This window comes from Drosophila arizonae, chromosome 4, assembly GCF_054131065.1.
Source record: "Drosophila arizonae isolate 15081-1271.41 chromosome 4, UAZ_ARI_1.0, whole genome shotgun sequence".
NCBI lineage: Eukaryota > Metazoa > Arthropoda > Insecta > Diptera > Drosophilidae > Drosophila > Drosophila arizonae.
The window spans coordinates 4,578,792-4,604,481 of NC_142924.1; the positions used below are offsets into that span (position 1 = coordinate 4,578,792).

At 38.1% G+C, this 25,690-nt stretch overlaps 1 protein-coding gene across 1 annotated transcript; it reads right to left on the reverse strand.

Moving 5' to 3' along the window:
• Positions 1-9,193: 9,193 nt before the first annotated feature.
• scrt (scratch) lies at positions 9,194-19,300 on the reverse strand. The gene is made up of 2 exons (XM_018008759.2): positions 17,646-19,300; positions 9,194-16,839 (listed from the first exon to the last, which is right to left on the reverse strand). Exons 1-2 carry the CDS (start codon positions 18,067-18,069, stop codon positions 15,248-15,250), a joined length of 2,016 nt encoding a protein of 671 aa, XP_017864248.1. The 5' UTR covers positions 18,070-19,300; the 3' UTR covers positions 9,194-15,247.
• Positions 19,301-25,690: the final 6,390 nt, after the last annotated feature.

A 25,690-nucleotide genomic window follows, 5' to 3' on the forward strand; every position in this document is an offset into this window, starting at 1 on the left:
TTGGGTATCGATGTTTGCACTCTAATGTCACAATAAAAAGAAGAAACTAATTCTAATTTTTATCAAGCCATAAATATGGTATGTGCTTAAAAAGAGTATAACCATTTAATGTAGTAAATTATTAGGTATTAAGAATGACAGAAACTAAATTTCCATTCCGGAAATGCTCGAAATATATATCGAAAGTAGTTTTTGTGGCGGAAACGATAATCAAGCGGCTCACCGGCAGTTGGGTTTTGAATTTGTAGGAGCTGCTATCTAGCTATGTAGGCAAACAGTCCAATAATGTCATAAATATTCAGTTTTCGTTTTATGTTTATGCCACTTACAACCAATTACCTGAAAACGAAAGCGTTTTATCGTCAGCTAGCAGACAGCAGCCAGCAGCCAGAAACCAGCAGCCAGAAACCAACAACGCACAGCCCTGTCCCTGCTGGCCACCGGATACTCGTAAAGAAATTGAATTTCACTAAGCCAAATATTAATTTATTTGTGTTTTCATTTCTTGCGCATTGGCAGGTGATCGACCACGAAGGGGGCGAGGCTGCGGACCATTGCTGACGGTGGCTTTGCGCATCCAATCGAATTCGAAGCATTTGGGTGACGACTGCTGTCCAGTACTTTTATTTGTGTCATAAATTTTAAGCCATTTGGGAGCTGTGAACGTCAGCTTTTAAATGCTTCCCAGCACACACACTCATACAAATTGAACGAAGGGACAAGTAATAGATTTCAATATTTGTTTTAAATGATATAAAAACTCTTGCAAATTTAATCTATCTGCATAAGAATATTTAAATTAATCGTTGGCATTTTCAGGCTGTTTGGTTAAATATAATATTATTTAGATTCAATTATAAGATTATTTGTCAAGTTTTAAGTATATATAAAAATACGTTATTTTCAAACAAGGCTCAAATGCTTTAATTCAACGGCCTGAAAGTATGCAACAATTTACGGCATATCCAAATTATTTGCCATCTGTGATAAAGGCATCTTTAGTTTTTCTTTTTTTTTTTTTTTTCGCTTGCATAAACATTTAGCCACTCTCTAATGCCACTCTTGACTAACTTTTCTTTGGGAATTAACTGAATTGTATCTTGTAAAACACAAATTCAAGTGGGCTAAAGCCCGTTTGCTGCTCAAGGCTTCAGAGCCTAGAGAGCTTCTTCACATGTCACCCAATAATGCCCTGTGTGATGTGCGAAGCCACTTGCCACAGGGGCCCGTGGCCCGGGGGGCGGGGGCGTGGCCAGGGTCTGGGTCCGGGTCTGCCATTCGGGCCGGGGCAATGGTTAGCTCATATTACGTTTATCTTGGCGCCAGCTTTTTATCGACGATTATTTTCCTTCAACTGCTGTGCGTGTGTGTGTCTCGCTGTTGCTGCTGTTGTTGCTGTTGTTGTTGTTGTTGCTATTATTGTTGTGCGTTCAATATTTGCTTGCTACTAGCTACGATTCTCTGTCTCTCTCACTCACGCACGTTCAGACTGAGCTTCCTTTTTTTCCGCAGCCTTTTTCTCGTTGATTTTTATTTGTTTCTCTTTCAATTTATTTTGCCATTTCGTTTTCCTTTCTGCTGTCATTGTTGTTGTTGTTGTTGTTGCCATTTTCATCGCTTTTATTACAAATACAAGCAACACAGACTCACACACACATAGATACATATGGGTAGCTCTAACATTGTGTGTCCTTCACAGCCGCAGTGCGTGTAGCTTTCACTCTATCTCTGTCTTTCTCTCTCTCTCTCTCTCTCTCTCCCTGCCTCTCTGTCTGTGTGTGTGTGTGTGTGTATGTGTTTGTGTTTGTGTTTGTGTTTGTTTGCTACTAAATGTGCTGCTCAGTCCGCCACTCATTTATGTCGTCGATGTGCCCCGCCTTTCGTTAACGTTTCAGTTTTCCACTTGATGCTATTTATGTTTGCTTCCATTTTTCAAGAAGGATCAAAATTTATATTGGCTAAAAAGTCCCTCGAGAGCTTTCACACAGCTTCCTTACAGCTGTAACAAATTGTAACACAATCGTCGAACTGTTCAGCCCAAATCATAACCTCATGAACTTCAAAACAGGACATGCCAGGACACTCGCCCATTACAGCTGGCTCCTGCCATCACGCCTTGACTCGACTCGACTCGCCTTGCCTCGATTCTCATCTGTGCTGCGAGCAATTGAATTGAGCTGCAATTGTTTTGATTTTGTGGCCCCCAAGGCCTGCGTTATTCGACGTATCCTTCACACACATACACACACACACACTCCCACGTGCACACTCCACTCATATCCTTAAATTCAGCTCATATCCTGGCGGCTATATATCAGTTGCTTTCGTATTTATCGCCGCACTTTCGTCAAGTGTGTGCAAAATGTAATAAACAATAGCAGCAGCCGTATCTCAATTTATGTTGTTGCTCCTTAAAGGTGAGAGAGAGTGCTCGTTGGCCCTAGCGTATCCTAGTTGCTTGCGGTCTTGGTGCTCGGTTCTGTTGCTGGTCCTGGTCGTGGTCCTGGTCCTGGTCCTGCTCCTGGTCTTGGCCTTTGTCTCCCCTGTTACGGTTGCGCGTCAGTTTCCAAATTAAGCACACAAATTGATGATGTTAACAATGACGATACGAAAATTGACTTCGCTTGCATGACTGGCAAACAAGTTTCGCAGGACGAAAGCTGCGGGCCACAGCTCAAATGGAAATGGGAAATGGCGAATGGCGAATGGGCAGGATTTCTGGTGTGGGCAACTATCGCAGCCATATTTCATATTTCGAGCGAAATGGCTTTAATGTTTTCACATTTGCTTTGTTTGGCTTTGGCTTTGATGGACGCCCAGCCCCCACCCACCATCCCCTCTCTCTCAGCCCCGACCCCCAACTAGCCCCAGCACACAGCGTGGCCCTTGCACAGGATGGCTCGACAAATCAATTGAAAACTGACAGTTGTGACTAAACGGCGCATATTTCCTTGACATCTGCGTTGGAATCTGTGTCTGTAGCATATATACATAGATATGTGTGTGTGTATGTGTGTGCGTGCGTCTGTGTGTGTGTGTGTGTTTCATGCATATTTCTGTATTGGATTTCAGTCCATTACGCGCAGCGTTTGGGAATTGGATATTGGCTTTTATATGAGGCCTGTTGCCTGCTGCTGCTCCTGCTGCTCCTGCTCTTCCTGCTGCTTCTACTTCAGTTCTTTTTGTTGTTTTGGGCTGTTGGCTCTCTGCTTGCATTAACGAAGTTCACGCACGCTAGAGGCTAAGAAAATGTCAGGAACTTGATTTATCCTGTCCAAGCGCTGCGTGTTTGGCCACAATCAATCGATTGCCACAGCCGGCTGTTTGTAACTGTCGTTCAGGGCGTGCCTAGGCTTCAGGTCCACGACGAACTCTGCCTGCACCCACAAACGAGAACAAAAATCGAGACTATTGGAACTTGTTTTGCTGTTGCTTGTAGCTGAGCATTACTGACTGCATAATACTTGTTGAAAATTAAATGAAATAATACAAATTGAATTAGCGATAGATGTTGATCCTCAGATTAGAGCTTTACATATCGATTGAAGAGATTGACAGCATAGTTGATCTATCTATATATCTACCATATATCTGTATATATAGATCAGATTTCTAGATGGATCAGAAGAGTCAATAGTTGCATTAGCTCCACATTTATAGTAATTTTTATGATTAGCCAGACGGCAGTAGACATAGAAAGAAGGCTCCAACATATGTAATGTATTAAAAATTAGGTTAAAAAAAAAAACCTAAACTATATATTAAAAATATATATTATAAAATTTAAAGTCTTCATCGTCTGTTTATCAAAGCTACCTACAAAGCTGATATACTCACCTTTTCAGCACTGCCTGAACGAGCAACAGAAAATGGCAACAGCAACAATTACGTCAAGGAAACTCAACCAGGCAACAGCTGAGCGAGCGCGCACAGTGCGATAATTAAAATCCGTTACGCGCCCTATAATTAGTTGCATAGGCTCCGATTCGAGCGTTAGCTGAAGGTGCTCCTCCTGCCGCTCTTCCGCCTGCTCGCCCATTTGCTATACATTCATTCACATCCGGCATGCTTTACATATACATGTATGTATGTATGTATATGTATGCATATAGCTATCTATTTTTATGGACATGTGCGTAAGCGATCCGTGCGAAAAATGGGCGCTTCGCGGCAATTACCTTTGGCTCCAAGGGAGATTCATCCATTGCGATAAGCGGCCCCAATGTTTCGACCAGTTCAGCCCTTGCCGTAGCTGCCCGTCTCTACGCACCTTTCGTTCGTCATGCAAATCAGTTTGACTCGACTCGACTTGACTTGGCCAAGGACCTCACTCACATACACATACACGCACACAAGCACACAAGCACACACCCACACGCACACACAGACATGTGCGTAACACACGCTTTAGCCAGAGACAACAAGAGGAACACCTCCACGTAACGAGGGTCGCTCCAACGGGCGTAAAAAAAATAACCACACCCAGAGGCCAATAGAAATTAATTCCCTTAAGCTGTCCACTTCTTCAGCTTTGTCCGAAACGCAAAAGAATTTGTATTTAATTGAACTCTTGATACTCTTGAAAAGGGTATTTTCAATTTGTTGGGGAGTGTGTCACGAGAGAGCAGAGAAGAGAGACATAGAGAGGCTGTTCGTTGATATATGCAAATGAGTGTGTTGAGAGGGAGAGCAAGTCCGAATACTAGTCTCGCATTCTCTCTCTCTATCTCTATAACTATTGGATGATTTATTTTCTCTAGATCCCAAATCTTGTTTGGCTCGATGATTTCTCTTCCTTGCCCATTTTCTCTCTCACTCTTTCTCTCTCCGTAGCTTAAAATTTTTGTAGAATATTATCAATGTTATTTTTTTCGATCTCTCATTCTTTCTCTCCCTTTCTCACTCGCTCCCGCTCACCCTTAGCAGTAAGTGTATTATTCGTTTCTATTACTTCTTGCATAATACATTTTTTCTCAGAAGAAGAAGTGCGAGCACTGCGAGACTTTGCTGAAACGCCCTCGCTTGCAGTCCACTCTAGAGCAGAGAGACCAGAGGCAACCGGAAGTAGCCAAGTTTATCTTATTGCATTGCAAAATGTGAATCGGAACATCCGTTTCTAAATGCCAGGCACTTTAACCCCATCACAATCAGTGCGGCTAGGTAGTGCCTGGCTGGCATGGAGCTCTTATGCAATGGGGCTAGAGCTGGAAAACTTCGTCTCGTGCGACGTAATTGAAATTGACCAAAGCTGCGAGAGCGAAGCCAATGCCAAAGACTTATATAAAGCTTATATAATTGTGCCGCCACTTTTAAGATTTATAAAATCTTTCGCACACCGAAAAATCGCCCTCTTCCCACTCTCTATATTCCTCGCTTTTTCTCGCTTTCATTGTCTTTATTTTCATTGTGTTTTTTTTTTTTTTTTTATTTTTCGGCCCTGTTGAAGCGCGTTTGTATTAAGCCAGCTGGACGGCTTTTCATTAAGACAACTGAGAGGGGAGAGAGGGTAGGAAAGCGTGGAAAGGAGGCGTGGGTGGTGGCTTTGTGGGTGTTTGGGTGGTTTTCCGCTGAGAAGTGTGCAATGTAAATAAATGGATAGGAAGAAATCAACGTTAAAATAAATGACACTAAAACTGTAGACGGTTTGTTTTTGTTTTTGCGAGCTTCTATTTTTTTTTTTTTTGGCTCTCTTATTTTTTTGTTTTCACTGTTGCTGCTACTGCTGCTGCTGTTGCTGCTGGCTTTGCTCTTCAATTGGCTATTAAGCAAATTGATTCAGTTAAATTTATCTTAATGCAATCTCCGCTCATTCCACCCAGTAGCCTGCCCGCCCAACGGCCAGATAGTGCATAATTTGAAGGGCATAGCGAGAAAAAAAAAACACAGACACACACACAAACAGAATACAGCACAACATGGCAACAATTCACGCACACAACAACAAAAGCAAAAGGCAAAGCAGCAGCAGAAGCAACAAAAGATACACGTACTTGTAGATACTGCCAGTCCGACACATGCCACTGTGACAAAGACGAATACAAAACAAGCCGGAGTGGGCGACTGCCCGACTAGCAGATACCCTAACAGGCAAAGGGAGTTATTTTTAATAGTGTCCCAAAGACCCTCGGAGATTTTTGGAGAGCTCTCATAAATTTTCTATATATACATAAGCTGGAAAGCAAATTAATTTGAAATGTTTATGCATATATCGATTAAAATTATTGTTAACATTAAATAAGACTGTGCATACTTAAGAGACATAATCTTATATTAATTCAAGATGTTGCTTAAACTTAACCTAATTTCGATTTTAATCGATGGGCAAATACTAATCGAAGCTTTAAAATGGTTCGCAGAAGTGATTCGATGACTAAATTCCTGCTCCACTCTTGATGCTAATTAACTACGTCTCCTGCTGTCTGTTTTAGTGCATACTCTCTTCACACATCTTCACGGACTAGCAGGGGACTGACTGAAAGGAAAAGGTCCAATCTGTGTGCCCAGCCAGAGATGGAGTCAGCGTCACAGTTCGAGCCACCGCAGCCGCAAACAAAGTCCCAATGCCAATAGCAATCCCCAGGACCTCAATTGAGCCTACCATTTCTGCCCGCAAGGATGACAACAACAATGAGGATGGAGAGAGACGACGCCCATAAAGCGCTCGAAGCGTGAAAAACAAGGGTGAATGGTGGAAAAGTTACAGAAAAAAAGCATTAGAAAATATATCTGGCTGGGCTTAAAAAGCGCGCTGTTGATTGTTTTGCTGGATAACAGCGAACCCCGTTGCCAATCTGGCCCCAGCTCCATCTATCTGTCTTTATATATATATATATGTATATGTGTATGTACATGTTTATATGTATGGCTCCACGCTGCCTAAGGGTTGCTCTGCTGCTGGCCAAAAACTATTTGGTCTATCTGTGCCAGTGGGCAATCTTTTGCTATAAGTATATCTAGCTGGATATATCGTGGCCCATTGATCGGGCCATAAACAGCATTTTTGTCCGACTCATAGGCAAATCATATAAATTATGCTCAATTCTTGCCGTTGCCTTTTAATAAGCATAAAACCTTATGATATGTGAAAATGTGCGCGCGTAACAGCAACAACAACGACAGCAACAAGGACAACAACAAGGATGACGGCTGAAGACGCTCGGGAAGGGGAGCACATTCTTGGCAGCCTCCAGCTATGACTACTTTATAATGGGTTTATTTTTTGCAGCTAAGCCGGCAGATTTTCAATATAAGCCGATGGCTTGGATATTTTTTGCTGTTGTTTGTCGTTTGAGTCACTTTTTCATACATTTATCACCTTTAGCCTGGAAAGCATTCAAATTGGTAAGAGAAGAATGTTTTTGTAGTATAAGGTATGGCTAATATACATATTGTACATATATGTACATATACGATATCGATTAATAACTCTATTTTATTTATTGGTTTCTCCATGTGTATTTCAAGCTCAGATTCTAGTGCGATCTATACTTATTTCGTAACTTAGATTCAGTCACAAATATGAAACTCGATTCATTTGAAAATTGTAATTTTAACTTGATAATATCTATTTAAATCATATTTGTTCACACTTTTTAGAGTTTTAGCTGCTGGCGACTTTAAATTTGCGAATATAACTCCAATGAAACGAGATTAAGAGAGAAGCAAGCAAAGCAGTAAAGTCTAGTTTAAGCTCACATATTTGTTTATACAGTTCTGTATGTACAGAACGGAAGTCAGCTCAAATATACCCCAATTATGCTCAGACTCGCCCAAAGCTGCTAGCTGCCAATCAGTGCAATCAATTTCAAAATTCTTCTTAATAATTCGTTTGAGCATCGCTTTGAGCAGCTCTTGCAATTGCTTGCTATCGATTGGAGTCCATCGTCGCCATTGACAGCTGCTTATTGAAGTAAGCTATTTGCTAAAGCCCAACTGCAAATCCTGTCATTATCCTTGGCTGCCAGCATTCCATCCTTTGCCACATTTCCCCCTCTACGCTAAGTGCACAGAAATAAAACGCGCTTTGCAAGTATTTTGTTTGTTTTTTTTTTTATACATTTTTTTCAGATTTTTTTCATATTTTTATTCACTATGTTTTGTTCGATTTTTTTTTTTCATATTTTTTGGTTTTTATATTTTTCTCATTTACTACGCAAGTTTGCATTTTCATTTATTTACTTGTTCTTCATTTTCTTTTCTCATGTATAAATTGTTCATGTGTTATGAAAATATAATATAATATACTTATGTACGTTTATGTTTTACAGAATGCTTGGCTTTTTTTCCATCATCTCCATCATCTTCTTCTTCTTGTTTTTTAAGTATTTTTTGTTCTTGTTTTTTAGTAACTATGCTTTTAACTTTGCCTTTCGCCTTTTATTTTCATTTTGTATTATGTTTATATATATATATGTGTGTGAATGTGTGTACTTGTTGCTGTATGTGTGCATATATACGCCGCTATAATGCTGTATTATAATAATAATAATAATAATAATAATGTATATATATGTATATATATAAATCAATTTGGTTCAAGTACAATATTTATATATATATATTTATATATATGTATGTATATAGTTTTTATATAGCCGCTGTACTTGTAACTCAAATGGAAACCACGCATCGAACTGAAGACAATTTTCTTGCATTTTGTGTTAGTTACTTTAATAATTGCGTAAATTCTTTATTTTTGTTTGTTTTGTAATTTAGAAATTGACTTTTCGCTTTTAAATATTTTGCAAATTGACTTTTTGAAGGCAGCTGCCAGCAAAGTAAAACAGCTGCATAATAATTGATTTATTGTATGTAGGTGAGTGTGTGTGTGTAGGTGTGTGCGTATATTAATGTATGTACATGAATGTCATATACATAATGCCATACAATCTTTATAAAATGTATAATGTACTAATGTGTATATATATATGTATGTATATGTATATAAATCATTGCATAATAAACGCATTTACTTTTTAGCTCTCGCTTCTTTCTTTCGCTCTCTGTCTTTCATTTGTATAATAATAATAATAATAATAATTATAATAATCATCATCATAATAGTTGCGTTTATGTATATAATATTAGTTTGGTTTCTCATCAATATGCAATGCAATAAATATACATAAGTATGTATAAATATGTATGTGTGTGTGTGTGAGTGTAAATGTCTGTATGTATATAAGTCCGCGAGTGTGTTTGTGTCTGCGTTTATATATCTTGTTATTAATACTCGTTCACAAGATGAAAAGAGAGTATATTGGCTTCATACAAAGTCTCATCTGTTCGTCCTTCTCTATGAATTTAAAACATTTCACTATTAGTTAGGGACATTCAATATACACTCATCTATATCAGCTATAGCTCAATATCATGTATATATAGGAAAAATCATTACCAAATAGAATACTTCAATTTTTTTTTTTTAATTCTGAAACGTGAACGAGTATTAGGCAGTCGGCTATGCTACGACTGCAGTGTACTTAGCTTGTTTTTATATTTATTTTCATGTGTTTCTTTTGTAAGTTCTAGGTACAGAATTCTTGCTGGCTCACTAAGGTGCTTAGTTACTTATAAATGTAGCTGTATATTTTCGTTGCCTCTGCTTCTTCTTCTTCTTCTTGTTAATAATAATTAATTTGCAAACTCTACTTTTCGCTACAATGGCTACGCTTGGGGTGTGTGTGTGTCTGTGTTTGGTTGTGTGTGTGCACTAAGTTAAAAATTATTTATTTCTACGCTACTTCAACTATGTTTCATGTGAGTGTGTGTCTGTGTAAGTATTGCTTCTTTATGCACCTTTTATTTATGCAATAAAAATAAACATAATTTGAATTGTTTTCTCTGTTTTTTGTTTTTTTTTTGTTTTTTTTTTTCATTCATATTTGTTCGTTGTATAAAGTACATCAATTGGTCTCGTCAAAAGCAGCAGCACAAAATGTTGCAATAACAAATATGCCAAGAAAATAAATCATATATCAATATATATGTATATTGGTAACTAATAATTGTTAATCAATTCATTTTGCAGCTACATTCAAAAATTGCTACGAGCTTATTTCATTTAGGTATTTATTTTGGTAAACTAAAAGCTAAATTTTGTTCTCATATATATTAGTGTGTATATATATATATGTATGTATATATACAGCTCTATATGCATGCTTTCGAGTATGTATATTAGTATTTCATTAATAATTTGTCGGTTTTCGCTTGACTTAATGCATTAGTTTAACGATTTCCCATTGCTTATCTCATTGATACATGCGCTAATAATACTTGTTTTCGGTTTTGCCTTAATACGTAATGCTCTATTGCTCGTTGCTCATTGTTCATTGTTCATTGTTTGCTTTAGTTTATTATTGCTGTTGCGCTTCGTTGTTGTTGTTGCTCTCTTTCTTGTTTACCATATACAATAGGTTTGTAAATAAGTTGTTTTCTTTAATCATATATCGAAGTATTAAGTCTTTTATTTGGTTTGTTTGTTGTTTTTATTCCATTTTTTGGTGTTTTTATTTTTTTTTTATTTTATATTTTTTCATTTTCTTTTGAAAACTATTTGTGTTAACGTGCTAAGTCTTTCTTTTTTTTGTTTAAACATTGCTTTGTTGTTGCTGTTCATAATTTAATTTATACAAAGTTTTTACTACGTTGTTAGCTTTAAAAAAAAAAAAAATGCTAATAATAATAATGTTCTATATACAAAAGCCAGCAAATTAAAATTTTGTAAACAATTTTAACCGAGAGGAAAAATGGAGGAGGGGTCTGTGCTTTAAGAGTTCTTTTTTTTTTTTTTTTTTTCATTGTTACTTTTTATGAGTTTTTCCTTCATTTGGCGCTGACCTAACGAGCGCTCGTTAAAAAAGAACAACAATGTTAGAAAAAGATATATAGACAGAGACAGTAGAGTATAGCAACAGATAATGGAGAAGAATGAATCATGAATGCTAATGCTAATGCTAACCAAAATACTGCATTCAACAATTTTTTTTTTGCTTTTCAAAATTTTTAAAGTTGCGCTGGTATACAAAAACTATTTTCATATATATATAAATGTAATCAACTTTAACAATTTATTTGCTTTTTATTTTTCTCATTTAACAATATATGCCTTGATCCTTATTTGTAAAAGAAAACCTATAACATGTGCGTGTATGTGTGTGGTTCAAAATCGATTAAACCCAAAATTGAAAACCATAAGAACGGGCACAATTTTTGAAAACAAAAATGTAACCGCCGATTTAGTTGGAGTAAAGCTTTTCCAAATATCATATATATACATATGATATATATCTCATCTATATAGTTGTATATATATATATGTATGTATATATGCTAATGTACTACGTGTTGCGTTTGGTTATATTAAAAATTTCAAAATTTGAAAATTTCAAAATATGCATTAGGGTTATTCCCCCACTCAATTTATATGTATATATAATATATTTTTACAACTACCTTTTATTGCTTCTCGATACACGTTATGTAGTATTTTTTGTGGTTTTGTTTTGTTTTTCTCTTCCTGGAGCTCATATATTTGTTGAGCAAAATTAATCAGCTTTTTGAATTAGTGTGTGTGTGTGTGTATGTGTGTGTGGGAATATCACAACATTCGAATTGCTTTGCCTATTGACCTGCTCTCAACACAAATAATTGCCACAGGGTATCTATATATATTTAAGAACACTTTTTCAGCTTGAGTTAAGCAAAGAGTCCAGTTGGAAAATCATAAAAGAAAATATTCAAAGAAAATGAAAATAAAAAACCATTTTTGTTTTGTTTCTTGTTGTATTGTGTAAGTATTTATGTATACATATATATGTATATGTATTGTATATTTAAAACATTATAATTGTTTTTGTTTTGTTTTGTTTTGTTTAAATACAAGTGTGCTGTCTTCGCTAATTTTAAATAGTTTCAACCTTAGATTTACTTAAACTCTAATAAATTGATTAACCGTTAATTTTATTGCTTTCATTCACATAATTAATTATGCATTTAAGTTGTTTTTGTTTTCTTTTTTTCATTTTTGTTGCTGTTTACATTGTTATACAAATTTGTAATATTATTGCCGGGCTTTAATTAAACATGTTTCGCCTTTTGTAAATCTTAATTTAACTTTAAGCGTACAAATAAAATTAAAAACAAAAAAAATCAATAAATAAAACAAATACCAAATATTCAAATAAAATCAACACTGGCCAGCAAGGTTTTCGGTAACCATAAAAAATATTTGACTAAGCTTTTTCAAAGCGCTGAATAGGAATCTTGGATGGAATGTAGAAGTCTCAGAAAAAATAAATATATATTATAAAAATTGTATTTTTTTCGTTGCATATATTTAAGCAGGAATATTATAAATCTTATAGTTTGTTGTTTTCATATTTTAAAGTAAAAATCTGCAAGATCCCATTTCAAGCTCTTGCTTCTTGGTTACTGCACTTCAACAAGTTTTGTGTTGGCCAGTGTAATTCTTGGTAACTATGGCTATTAAGTAGCTTCTCGCTATTTGTTTAACTTTAATGCATTTCGCATTTTGCCTTTTAGTTATAATTGAATATTTGTTGTTCGCCTTTTTTGTTTTTCTTTGATTTTGTTGTTGTTGAGTATTGCTTTGGTACTTTAGCCGATTTCGATATCGATATCGTTATCGTTATCGATTATTGCATAAAAGTGTTCCGCATGGGGACATGGGGAAACTCTTCTTAGCGCCTACGTTGTTAACAGTATAAAAATAATTTTGTGATGATTATACTTACTAGGTTAACTTAGGCGTACATGTATACTAGGTCTAAAATATTTATGTATATATTTTATGCATGTGTATATATAATTGTAAATATTACGCAGCTACATACGTATGTTCTAATGTTTGTATATAACTATATATATGTATGTATATATAGATTCCTTTTCGCTCGCTTAGACATACCAACAACTGGGTTTCGTTTTTGTTTTGGTTTTGGTTTTCATTTGGTTTTTGACTGAGTTTCGATCAAAACTTTTTGCTACTCTTTAGACTAAGTACTCTACGACAAAGTTCGTTGCACTTTTGTTGTTGTTGTTTTTTGAGATCGGTCGCTGAAGCTGATTTCAGTTGAGTGATATATTATAGATGTCTATATGGTAGATTAGGTTTAAATACTATTTACATATTTTTGCTTTTGTGCTGGGGTGTAATTGCGTATAAATGAACATATGAGCTACATAATATAAATATAGATGTAAGTAATATCGTACTAGGTAAGTTGTATTTCGAAGAGTGCAAAAGTATTTTCTTTGTTTCTTTCATTGTTTGTTGTTTTTCTTTACGCATGGACGAAGTGTACTGTTAAATGCTTGAGACTAGATCACACTCGATATTCATATAGATTTTCTTCATCTGGCTTTTGTTGTTCTTGTTTTTGTTTTCTCTCGTTCTGTGAGGGGCGATCGAATACGGATTTGAGTAACTATATGGGTATACATAGGCTACAGCAAATCATGTTTGGTCTTATCGTTTCTTGTTTTGGTCACTGATAGAAACACTGGAACTTTTTTAGGGCGCCCTTTAGAGTGGTGTATGATACCGACAGGATTTTATGGAACGGTCAGAAAAAGTTCTCAGATTCGTAGCTATACCCAATCTTCAACTTTTTTTTCATATCATATTTCTCTTTTGGCGAACTCAGTGTACTGTTAATTGGACCACAACAGAATGCAATGCTCTAAAACTAAAAACTGGTATTTAAGCGGAAATGTATTGAAACTTTGCCTTCGTAAAAAATTAGAAAAAATTTGCTGTTAGACAGCGACTAGAAATTTTTTTGTTCTATCTTTTTATATTCTCTTTATAAATATATACATATATAATTATTATTATTTGGTTTTGAATTGCCTGGAATGCTAATTGACTATATGGCTAAACGCAAATTAGTTGCCCAAATCTCATCGTATTTTTTTCAGTTAACCCCTTTGCTTCTTCTTCTATTTCCCATGTAACTCTAGCCTTTAAAATCATAAGAAAACTCAAACAAAATCCGAAATTTTCTTATGTGCCAATAATATGCAGATGTTTTATAATATACGATATATCGTATAATGTCGTATATCGTATATCGTAATATTGCTTTGCGTTCTCATTTTGATTAAACTTGTTTTCGAATTAAAATGCTTCCTTTACGTGCTTAAATGTTGCTATGTGACTTAGTTATATAAAATGATGTGAAAAATATGGAGCTGAATTTTGTTTTAGTTTTAGTTTAAGTATTTTTTCATTTTGTTTTTGTTTATCGTCTACTCTCTGGCGCTACTATATACTGCTTATAGATAGACTGCCCTTAGGATCTAATTCGTTGTTTGAGAAACATTGCATTTGCTTTTCGTATTCGTTGCATTAAATTTGTTTTAATCACTTCGTCTTCGATTAAAGATTAAAGAGAATTTTCTTGGTATTTTTGGTTAGGATATAGAGTTTTAGAGCTTAGAGTTTTAGATTTTAGAGTTTAGAGTTTAGGGAGTAGAGCTAGAGACTACAAGTTTTTTGATAGCTACAGGTTATAGTACACCATTTGTATATATGTATGTGTATGTATGTGTGTGTGTGTGTGTTTATATATATTTTTGTTTAGATAGTTATAGAGAGAGATACATATATATACATATACATATACATATGTATATATGCATGTATGTATGTATATATAGATATAGAATTGCTCAAGTTCTCAGGTTTTAAGTTTTTGCAATTACTGCAAAAGGCTTTCTGTGTGTGTATGGGTATCAGAAGTTCAGCTTCTTCTTAAGTTTTCAATTATTCATTCATTTTGTTTTTGTTTGTTTTTTTTTTTTTTTTTTGGGTTCTAGGAATGTTTGTTTTTGTTTTTTGTTCAACTCGCTTAAGACTAAAAGAAGAACGAGATTAGGTTTACGCTAAGTGTATTTAGTTATCATTTTTCTTTCATTATGTTTTTTTTTTTTTTTTTTTAATGGTTTTCTAATGCGAATTTCTACAGTCTCTGTGTTACTCTACTACACTTGCTTTTGGACGTATTGTGATCGTATTCTTTATATATATATATAGTTGTATATATAAAAACTGCTATCGATAACTGACTTTCAACATTAACGATCAATTAACAAGGGCATTGCTTTTACTTTGTTTTTTTTTTTTTGTTTGTTTTTGTTTTGGGTTTGTTGTTTTTGTGTTCTTTTGTTTTTGTTTTTTTTTTTTTTTCTGTTTTTTGGCAATGGCACACTTACTCAACATTTAGATGGCATAGGTGATGCCAACACCTGCCACTCCGACAGGTGCCTCCACCTTGACCCGTTCGAGGAACTCGTGCGGAGGCGAGGCCAAGCTGGCGCCACTCTCGCTGTTGCTATCGGTGTGGCCATGCAACGACATGGCCATCATGAGCTCCTCCTCGTCCTTGAGGCAGGCCGATTCCAGATGCTTGTTTAGGTACGATTTCAATGCGAATGTCTTATGGCAGCGCTTGCACTCGAAATTCTTGTCCACCGAATGCGTCTGCATGTGAGCTCGCAGATTGGAGCGATCGGCAAAGGCTTTGCCGCAATGCGCACAACCGTAGGGCTTCTCACCTGTGTGGGAGCGCAGGTGGCCCTGCAGCAGCCACGGCCGTGAGAAGAGTTTGCCGCAAACGCCGCAGCTGTGGGAGAGCTTGTGCGTGAGCACGTGCATGGCCAGGGCGGGCATCGAGACGTAGGCCTTGCCGCAGGTGTGGCACTTTTTAGCTGACTGCGAGTCGAGGGAGCGATGCGTCTGCTTGTGGCGCGACAGATTGCTGGAGGTGGCGTACTGCTTGCCACACTCGGAGCAGGTGTACTTGGTTTTCTGCTGATCCTGGACAACGACGGCGGCTGGATCGGCCACATGCTTGCGCTTCGACCGTCCGTCGCTCACAAAGAAGGCCTCGTAGGTGTAGGCAACGGTTTTCGCTGCCTGACCGGTCGCATCGCCATCGGCGTCTGTGTCTGGCTCGGCATGGCAGTCCAGTCCCAATCCCAATCCCAAGCCCAGGCCCAGGCCATGGCCGCTGTGCAGCTGATTGGTTGTGTTGCTGTTCTCGTTCTGCACATTGCTGCTGCTGCTGTGATTGCTGCTGGTGCTGCTGTGTATGCTGCTGCTGGCACTGGAAGCATTGCTCAAGGGTCGCTGCTCATTCACCACGCTGGCTGCGGCAGCGAGCTCGGCAATTGTTGATGTGGTGCGCAAGTGTTGCTGCTGCAGCGGCAGTGCCAGCGGCAACAGTTGCTGCTGTGGCTCATGCTGCAGTTGCAGCTGCTGTGGCTCATGTTGCTGCTGTTGCTGTTGCTGCTGCGGCTGCTGCTGCTGCTGCTGCTGCAGCTGATGTGGCTGCGTGGGCGGATGAAAGGCTGTCGAGGCACTCAGATCGAGTATGGCGTGAGCTGCATGCAAATCCTCCTCGGCTGGCACACGCCGGCGATAGCCATGCGTGGGCTTGTCGTCCAGCGAGTAGGGCCTGTAGATGTCCTTCTTCTTTGGCGGCAGCGACAGTGTGGCACCTGTGCTGCTGAAGCACTTGCGCTCGCTGCTCGTCTGGCCAGATTCCATCTTAATGTGCAACATGCCCGGACTAAATCTATCGCCATTTGGCGAGCACGAAGGCGACGATGTGGTTGACGATGGCGGTGTTTGATAGGCAGCCAAATGTTGTTGTTGCTGCTGCTGTTGTTGTTGCTCACCTGAGTGGTTGCTGCTGCTGTTGGCTGCTGCTGCCACAAGCGCTGTCGCTGCTGCCCGTATGACCGTTATTTCGCTCTCCATGCGAGGCAGGTACGCGGTGTAATGCAGCGGCGACAACTCACGTATGTAGCCTGCAAAGGGAGCGAGAGAAGAGGCCGAGATAAGGTGAGAACTTGAGTTGGATGAAATATGTTGATGTTGATGTTAAATAATTGTTGCATACGCTAAGGGCTTGGGGCAGCCATGGAAATACGTATATGTCATGGTAAAAGAGGGAGGAAGGGTAGTTGGATTTAACGTGTTGCAGCTGCCAAGCAAGTGTTGCATATTTAAAGGGATGTTGGACGTGGCCAAGAGGAAGTTTTATTGAATTCGTTGGAAAACTTTTAGGCGTTCAATAACAGGATTTGAAGGAAACTTAAAATATATATGATTTGTGTAAGATAGATGGTAGAAGATTAAAAGTGAAAGAATGTAAGTATATAGTTTGGTTATAGAAAAATCTTATGAAAAAGCTTGAATTTGTTTAATTAATTAATTAAGTTTAAGACTCATGAGGTAATGTAAGGGCAGATTGATAACATATACTAATTTTAAAAAATCTCTGAAAATTTTATATGAATTATTTTGACTTAAGTTGATTTACTAGATGCTCTTAACACATTTATTATTTTCATTATCTATATTCATTACATTATATACATTCAATATCTATGCAAAATATATATTTCTCATCATTTCTCATCAGCTCATAAGTTAGATTATAAATGAAACCCAGATTTCTATTCATATAAATTCTAAGCAAATAGAATTTGAATAATTTTAATATGTGTAATGTGTTTCAAAAATACAGTCTATATTTAATATATTAACTATATCAACTAACAACTATTCAATTAAATCTTAAATCATATTTGAAATGCCTTTCATCACTTACCGTTGTAGACATTGGTTGCGCCACGTGTCGCTGCCTCCGGCGAATGGGGCGGCGGACTTGGAGCTGTGGTGCCTGCCGTTGGGGAGCTGGGGCCCCAGCACTTGGCCGTAGTTGTTGCAGTAGTTGTTGATGTGGCTGTTGCTGTTGTGCTGTTGTTGCTGTTGTTTGTTGCTTCTGTTGCTGCTGTGGCGGTTGCTGTTGCTGTTGTGCGTTGCTTGTCGGATTTGGTCAATAGCTTGTCGCCCACAACATCGATCTCTTCGTCATCGTCCATGGTGGAGCGACGCGACTTCAGATTGGGCAATGGGGATAGTTGCTCCTCCCGTGGAGTTGTTGCTGTTGGTGTGTTGTTGGCATTATCCTCGCTGTTGCGATCCAGCCAAGGATATGCCTTCCATTTCTTGGCAATTAGGCAGCGCGGCATTTTGAGTAAAGTTTAGTTGAGTTGAGTTGAGTTGAGTTGATTGATTGAGTCGAGTTGAGTTGATTGAGTGATTGAGCGTTGTTTTTGGTGTTTTTCCTTTTAGATTTAGAGGCAAGTTTAGTGTTAAGTGCTGAAGCGAGTGTTTTGTTTCGTACGAGCAAAGACCTTCGTAGTGGGTATTTGGTTTTGGTGGCAAAAGCGGAAAGGAAAATTGTTGCTGTTCCTATTTCGCATGTGAAAAATATATATATTTATATAGATTGGCTCGCCGAAATGAATAGAGTTTGTTTTTACAGTTGTCTTAAATAGAGTTTCGCATAGTTGCGCCTCCCTTTCCTTCTCTCTCTCTCTCTCTCTCTCTCTTTGGGTCTCCTTTATTAAATCATATTTCAATATTTTATATTGCTTTTTATTGTTTCACATATGTAGGTCCATATATACATAAATGTTGTTGATAAATTGGTTTGTGGTTCAGTTTGGGGTCTTCGATTCGGTTTCTGGTTTTTGGTTAGGATACTTCGAATTTCACAGCCACTTTACACATTTCTGCGCTTTTATTTGAAGCTCTCCGAACGGCAGAGAGTTTATAGTTCTCAACTTTTTCTTTTTTGGTCAAGTTTTCGGGTTTTTGTGTGTGTTATTTTTTTGGGGCTTTGCGTTTGCGTTGGCTGCGTGTGGTTTATCGATTTTTACATTTGCGTTTACGTTTACGTTTACGTTTTTTTTTTGTTTTTTACACAACGAGGGAGAGGGGGTCTTAAAACATAACGGTTCGGTCAACTGTTAGGGGTTTACATGGGTAATTGTATTGCTCCATATATAATATACAGATATCCTTTGGCTTTTCAGTAAGTTGTTGTTGTTGTTATTGCTTGTTGATTTATTTATGTTTTGTTAAACAATTTTCGAAGCAAAATATTAATGTTGTTGCCGAACAAAACGAAATTTTGATATTTGTTTATAGTTTTTAGTTGTAGTTGTAGTTCATAGTTTTTATAAAACAGAGAAAGTATAGACGTTAAAAGTTGTAAAAGTTTAGATTAGTTGACACGAGTTGTTGTTGTTGTTTGTTGGTTGTTGTGAAAAGTTGAGTTGAGTTGTTGTTGTAATTATTATTGTTGTTGGTAGAGTGAAAAAATTGATTTAGGAGAAAATATAATATTATATAAGATAGAGAAGAAATGCGAACGAACCGAACGTAAGCAACTCTTGAATGCTTATGAGAATAGAACTGAACGAAACGTTGCTTATAAGGGTTGCCGAACGAAATCGAAACGAAGAGAGCGTAGCGAAACGGAACGTCCTGGCATAGCCATGGAACAGCCCCTAAACAACCCCCAAACAACAACCACAAAAAGCAACAAAAAAACACACACAGAGCGAAAAGCAACAACGTCGCTGGCGTAGCTGTTGCGTGTCTTTTAGGGCAGCTGCACACGTACCAAAGGGGAAGGGCCTTCAAATGTTTGCAACTTCATTTATTTAATTAAAATTATTTTAATACTATTTTAATTAAAAGAAAATCAATAAAAAATTAAAATTAATTGTAATTTTTGGAATAATTAATTATTGATCATGTCTGAACGTGTATGGGGCTCCAGCAATAAGGAAATGTGTTCCATTTTACCATTTCGTTCCACTTCGCCTTTTTCCTCCAATTGTTGCGTCGTCCCTCTCTCTCTCTCGCTCACGCTCCGTGGCTCTGTCTCTCTGTCTCTCTGTCTTCGGCACGGCTCGTACCTGAATTGTGGAATTGGCTCATGGCTCCTTTTTTGTTATTGAACAAAAATATATTTTTGGGGGTGGATTTTTGCAACAGCGTCTCCTTTCGTATGTGGCAGTTGTGCCGAGTTAATTGCTCTTGCTGTTGCATTGCATTTGTTGCTGAACTTTGATTTTGAACAAATTGCCAAAAATGACGGGCGACCGAAGAGAGTGGCGCAGAGCAGAGCAGAGCGGCGCGAAGAGTGGGTGATGGGAGGGGGGGGGGGGGGCGGTTGGTTGTTGAGAGGGTCGATAGGTTAGTGGGGTGGCAGGGGCGAGGTGTAGCAGCAACAGTCGTTGGATTGTGGCATTGTTGATTGCTAGCAGCCGTAGCAGCAGCAGCAGCAGCAGCAATAGTAGATGTGGCAAACGGAAGAGGTAACGGGCGGCAAGCGGGGCAGGCCGCTGATAGTGGGTGGGGTTACTCGCTGGCAATACATTAAAGCATTCCTATTTGGGCGTTGGGTTTTTTGGTATATCAAAGGTCAGGATATGTTTGAAAATTTACGATTTCCCTCAAGCTCGAGTTCAAAGTTAAATTAAAAATATATGAGCAATGTATATATAGACATATATGTATAGACTGTTATATATAGCCTCGTTCTATGTACGATGGAAAGTATCGTTGTAAGCTTTTAATAAATATTAATGGAATTGCCAGTCGTAATTGGGTTGTTGACTATAAAAAGTCTATGTGTATTTCTATGATTTGTCGGCATTTGTAGCTCTAATATAAGGCAGACGAAACTTTTGTTCAGTTTAAAGAGTTGTGACATTGTTATATTAAATGAATATAATACAATTACGGTAGTCATTTAACATATAAGTTAATTAAATCAAAATAACATCATTATACAATACTAGATGAATAATGAAACATTAAAATATTGTATTAAATATACAAAACTATAATTATTAATAAATAATTTTTATTTTTTATGTAGCATCTCTATAATTCAAGAATATATATTTATATACATATTAGACTCTCCTGTCTTGCTGCCCTTACTCTTTCAGCACGAGACTTGGATAATTAATAAGGACGTAAAGTGCCGAAAAAAGAAAGAGAGCAAAATTAAGAGAAACTTTTATTTCCTGCTCTGCTCAACTGTCGCTGCGAATGAGCTTAGCAGGCGAAAAATATGATTTATTCAATTAACATTTTTGTATTTGATTTATTTTTTCTGCCCCTGCGTGGAGCTGCTTAAAAGTGTTTCAACATTTTCGAAAACATTTGACTCGTTCAAAGGAAATAACATATCGCAGCTTATTTGACAGATGGAAACCCTTTTTTTATATGGCCTCTTGAGTATGGGACTATTAAGCATTTCTTGTTGTTTGTTGAAAAAATTGAAAAAAAAAATGCCAAGAAATGCCAATCCATCTAGCTGTCAGACCCTAAGGACCTCTTAGCATATACAACATACCATATATTCCTTGAAATGTAACGTACAGACCATCTGTGGAATTTTCGTTGCACTAATTACAATTGGGCACCTCGATGGAAGCCCTAAATATGCCACCAAGTACCAAGTCCTCTTAGTGAAACCCATGAAGCACATTGTAAACTCCCTCTTTCGCTCCCTCCCTCTCCCTCTCTCGCTCGCTTTCTCTTTCTCGTCGTCCTGCTCTAAATTGTAATCTGCTTTTCCAGCCAAGAGCTGAGGCAAGCTTGCCGGCGACCCTTTGCGACGCCAAAGTTGTTGCGCTTCGCTAGCCGCTTTAGGGGGTGGCAACTGTATGGAAATTGAAAATGGCTATGAAAATATGATCGCGGATCGTTGAGCGAGGCACGCGCAGCCGCAGATGCACTGAGGCGAGCAGCCATATGGTAGTCGGCTGGGCTGGGTAGGAGCCACGCGTCACGACAGGAAACCAAATTATGCAGCCGACGCAAAGCGAGATTCGTTCACCTGGAACAAGGAGCAAGAAGCAAGGCGCACGGCAGCGTACTACACAGGACAATATGGTTACAGCTTTTCCTGTTTCCAAAGCGTTATTAGCGTTAGTTTAGGGGTAAAATACACTTATACAAAAGGTGCAATCTAGCGCCCAAACATACAGACTACGAGCGGGGATCCAGTTGAGCGCGTTTGCGAGCGTGCAAAAAACAGGAAATGCTCTACAAGTGCAGCTGCCCAAAAGACTGGCCCAAAGGACACCCCACACTCCGCCGGTGGGTGGGCGTTGCGCCTGCAGAAATTTGTCAGCTTGCCAAATACTTTTGTTGTTGTTGCTGCTGCTGCTGCTGTTGCTTGTGCCTTTGGCGTTGCCTAGCGAAATAGAACGAGCTGCCAGACCCCCGCTCACCCCTTAACATGAGTCAACATGGCATATTGTTTTTGTGCAAATGTATGTAACAGGCAGTACAAGGCTCAGCTGACCCTATAAAGTATCTATGTATATTATATATTCTTAGTCAGCATAACTAAGATATGGCGATTCAGCAATGTTTTGCGTGTCTGTTTGAATATGTGTGATACGAATATCCTATAAGTGCTAGAGATTTGATAAATAATAGTAATCTTTTTTGGTTGTCTAATCCGTTATAGAACTTTAGTTATTTAAGCATATTTGAAAGGATTTAGAAACTAGAGCTGATACATATATATATAGACCATTTTCTAATATGTACAGAATAAAAGTAGTCGTCATTCAATACTAGTTTTAACTGCGAGTAAGTTGAATTTACACAGTTTGGGTTAAAATAACCCTCTCTATCACGTTTATATTTATTTCTCAATAATATTATCAAATTTGAATCAATCTAAAGAATGAACCTATATAGTTTCAGCTTTGATAATGTAATGTCATTCTGTATCTAATATGTGATATACAGTAATATATATTTTCTATGTATAAGTAAATATTAAACTAATCTCAAATATGGTCCAGGATAGCTGCTAGTCGAGCAGTCTCTATTAGAGTGCACTCACACTCCTTTTTTGGCCACTAAAATGCCGCATTCACGTATCGAAGCGAAGTGTGACGCTCGCTTGTGGCACGGGCCACGGAAGTGGCAGCTGTAACAGAAATAGAAACAGCAACAGCAACAGAGGCAGACAGAGCAGAAAGAGAGAGAGAGAGAAAAAGGAACTGTTGATCCTGCTGCTGCTGCTGCTGTTGCTGCGCCCATTGTAAAGGGTACCAGGTGTTTGGCATGCTCTTTCTGTTTTCCTTTCAATGATGTATTAAAGTGGAAACAAGCACGAGCTGTATCTCTCTCTCTCTCTCTCCCTCCGCCCCTGTCTGCCGTCGCTCTGATTCTCTCTTTTTCTCTCCACTTTGGCTGTCTGTCTGGCGGTTTGAGTTTTTCCCAAATGCTATTTGTTCCTGTTTCTGCTATAATTTCATTGTTACTCCTTTTTGAACTGCTTTGCAACCACCCCATCAGCGTTATCATCATCATCATCGTCAGCAACAGCAACGGCAACATCATTATCATCGCCATCAGCAACAGCAGCAACAGCGGCAACAGCGGCAACAGCGACAGCAGCAACACCACCCAGCAATCAACCCCCTCGCAGCGTTTGCCATTTGGCGTCTACATAGAAACAGCAAACAGGTAAAACAACAACAACATCAGCAACAACTACAGCAACAACTACAACATCGACTACAACAACAAGTACAACAACAATTGCAGCAGCAACATTTCGTGTGCCTGTTTCAGTAGCAATAAAAACAGCAGGAATAAAAATCTAACAAAAAATATGAATGTTCCAATTGGGTGGAACCGACTAGTAGTTATCCTGCTAGATACTAGATACTAGATACTAGATACTAGATACTAGATACTAGATGCTAGATACTAGATACTAGATACTAGATACTAGATACTAGATACTAGATACTAGATACTAGATACTAGATACTAGATACTAGATACTAGATACTAGATACTAGATACTAGATACTAGATACTAGATACTAGATACTAGATACTAGATACTAGATACTAGATACTAGATACTAGATACTAGATACTAGATACTAGATACTAGATACTAGACACTAGACACTAGATATAGATAAGATACTAGATACTAGATACTAGATACTAGATACTAGATACTAGATACTAGATACTAGATACTAGATACTGGATACTAGATACTAGATACTAGATACTAGATACTAGATACTAGATACTAGATACTAGATACTAGATACTAGATACTAGATACTAGATACTAGATACTAGATACTAGATACTAGATACTAGATACTAGATACTAAACACTAGATACAATTTGATATCCGTTAGCTATCCCTATATAAGCTTGATTAGCTTTAGCGAAACTCTCAGCAAACCCATTATACCCAATTTATCAGTTTTTGAAGGGGCATAAAAACAACTACGTTTACGTCATCGCCAAATTGGAATTTACTCGTTTTTCGAAAACTTATTAGCATGTCCTGCAACAGGATACAACAAGAGTTGGTCTTTTTGTTTGGTGGCTCTCACTTGTGCGGATTCTTGCGCTGGACACACGCTCCGCTGCCAGCGAGTGTAATTTGAAACTTTGTACTTTTTAATTACAATTGTTGAGTATTGCGAAATCTCTTGGCTCAGAGCTGAAAATGAAGAGCCTACGAATCGGTATATGCCGGATAAGCAGCTGTTGCTGCAGCAACAAAGGTCGGAGTTCACAAATCGTTAGATGTGAGATGAGTTCAAAGACCTTGTTGATATGCGTATGTGTGTGTGTGTGTGTGTGTGTGTGAAGAGGGAACGGCTCGGGACGAGACGGGTTTTTGGCTGAGAGCTAGGTAGGCAAACGGGTCCAGCAGAGCCAAATACGGTAGCCTGGACGAGGCTCGCCCAAGCAACGATCCTGATGCGACGACGGGACATCATTTGACGATCTACACACATACACACAAACACATGCATGTATGCATATAAATATACGAACCACAACAACAACAACAACTGGATTTTGGTGGTGATATTTGCTTCATTGATGGTGATTGTGGATGCTACTCTTCGTCGTCCTTTCACTTCTCTCAACTAACAACAGAAAAAAGGGCGAGACGAACTGTGAGCCGAATGCGCGCGCGGCTTTTCATTCGATTTTTCAGCAATTTTCCCGACAGCTGGCCAAGCGTTTGTATAATATGCAACAGCAGCTGATTCCTGACCCTGGGCACGGGTATCGGGGCTCTTCTTATGCTATGCAGTTTGGGTTCAAATTCTCTCGTCTCTCGTCCTGCCCGAATATCGACGGCTGCACCCAGGTCTTATATTACAATTCAGGTTAGTGCCCTCGCTGCGTGTGTGTGTATGTGTGTGTGTGTGTTTGTATTTTGAACTCATCAACTAATGGCTGATTGTGTAGAGCCAGGCATCAATTTGAATATGGACCTCGACAGAAAGGTCCTCAATTGCCTATACTTCATTGATCACTCAAGCAGTTGATTCCATTAAACTTATAAGGAAATTTGCTTTATTGTGGTTCCTTTTAGGTAGCGCCGCTCGTCTAGACCTGATCCGAACTTAAGCTTCGTATCGAATTGAAAACCTAAATTGAAATGTTTATTATTTATAGAGAGAGAGAGAGAGAGAGAGAGAGAGGGAGAGAGAGAGAGAGAGGAGAGAAAGGGGGATCCAGAGGCAGATGTATTTACACACATTGTGAAATGAGCATATTGGGTTTTGCTGTCTCTCCGTCTTTTCGTGGGAATGCAATTTGTTCACGTTAGATTTCGAATATATAAGTAAGCCCTAGAGATAGTTTCAAAGCTATAAAGTTTGAAATTTAGATAGTTGAGTTACTAATAATCACTTCTATGAACCAAAAATTCGTAAAGCCTGAAATTGTGCGGTAAGTTTTCTTTTTGAATATATTAAATC

Bases quoted from the DNA above. Each gene is read 5' to 3' on its own strand.
- scrt (XM_018008759.2), bottom strand. From the start codon at position 18,069: ATGCCGCGCTGCCTAATTGCCAAGAAATGGAAGGCATATCCTTGGCTG. The intron at 16,840-17,645 runs GTAAGTGATGAA...CTCCCTTTGCAG, and splicing joins CGCAACCAATGTCTACAACG to GCTACATACGTGAGTTGTCG.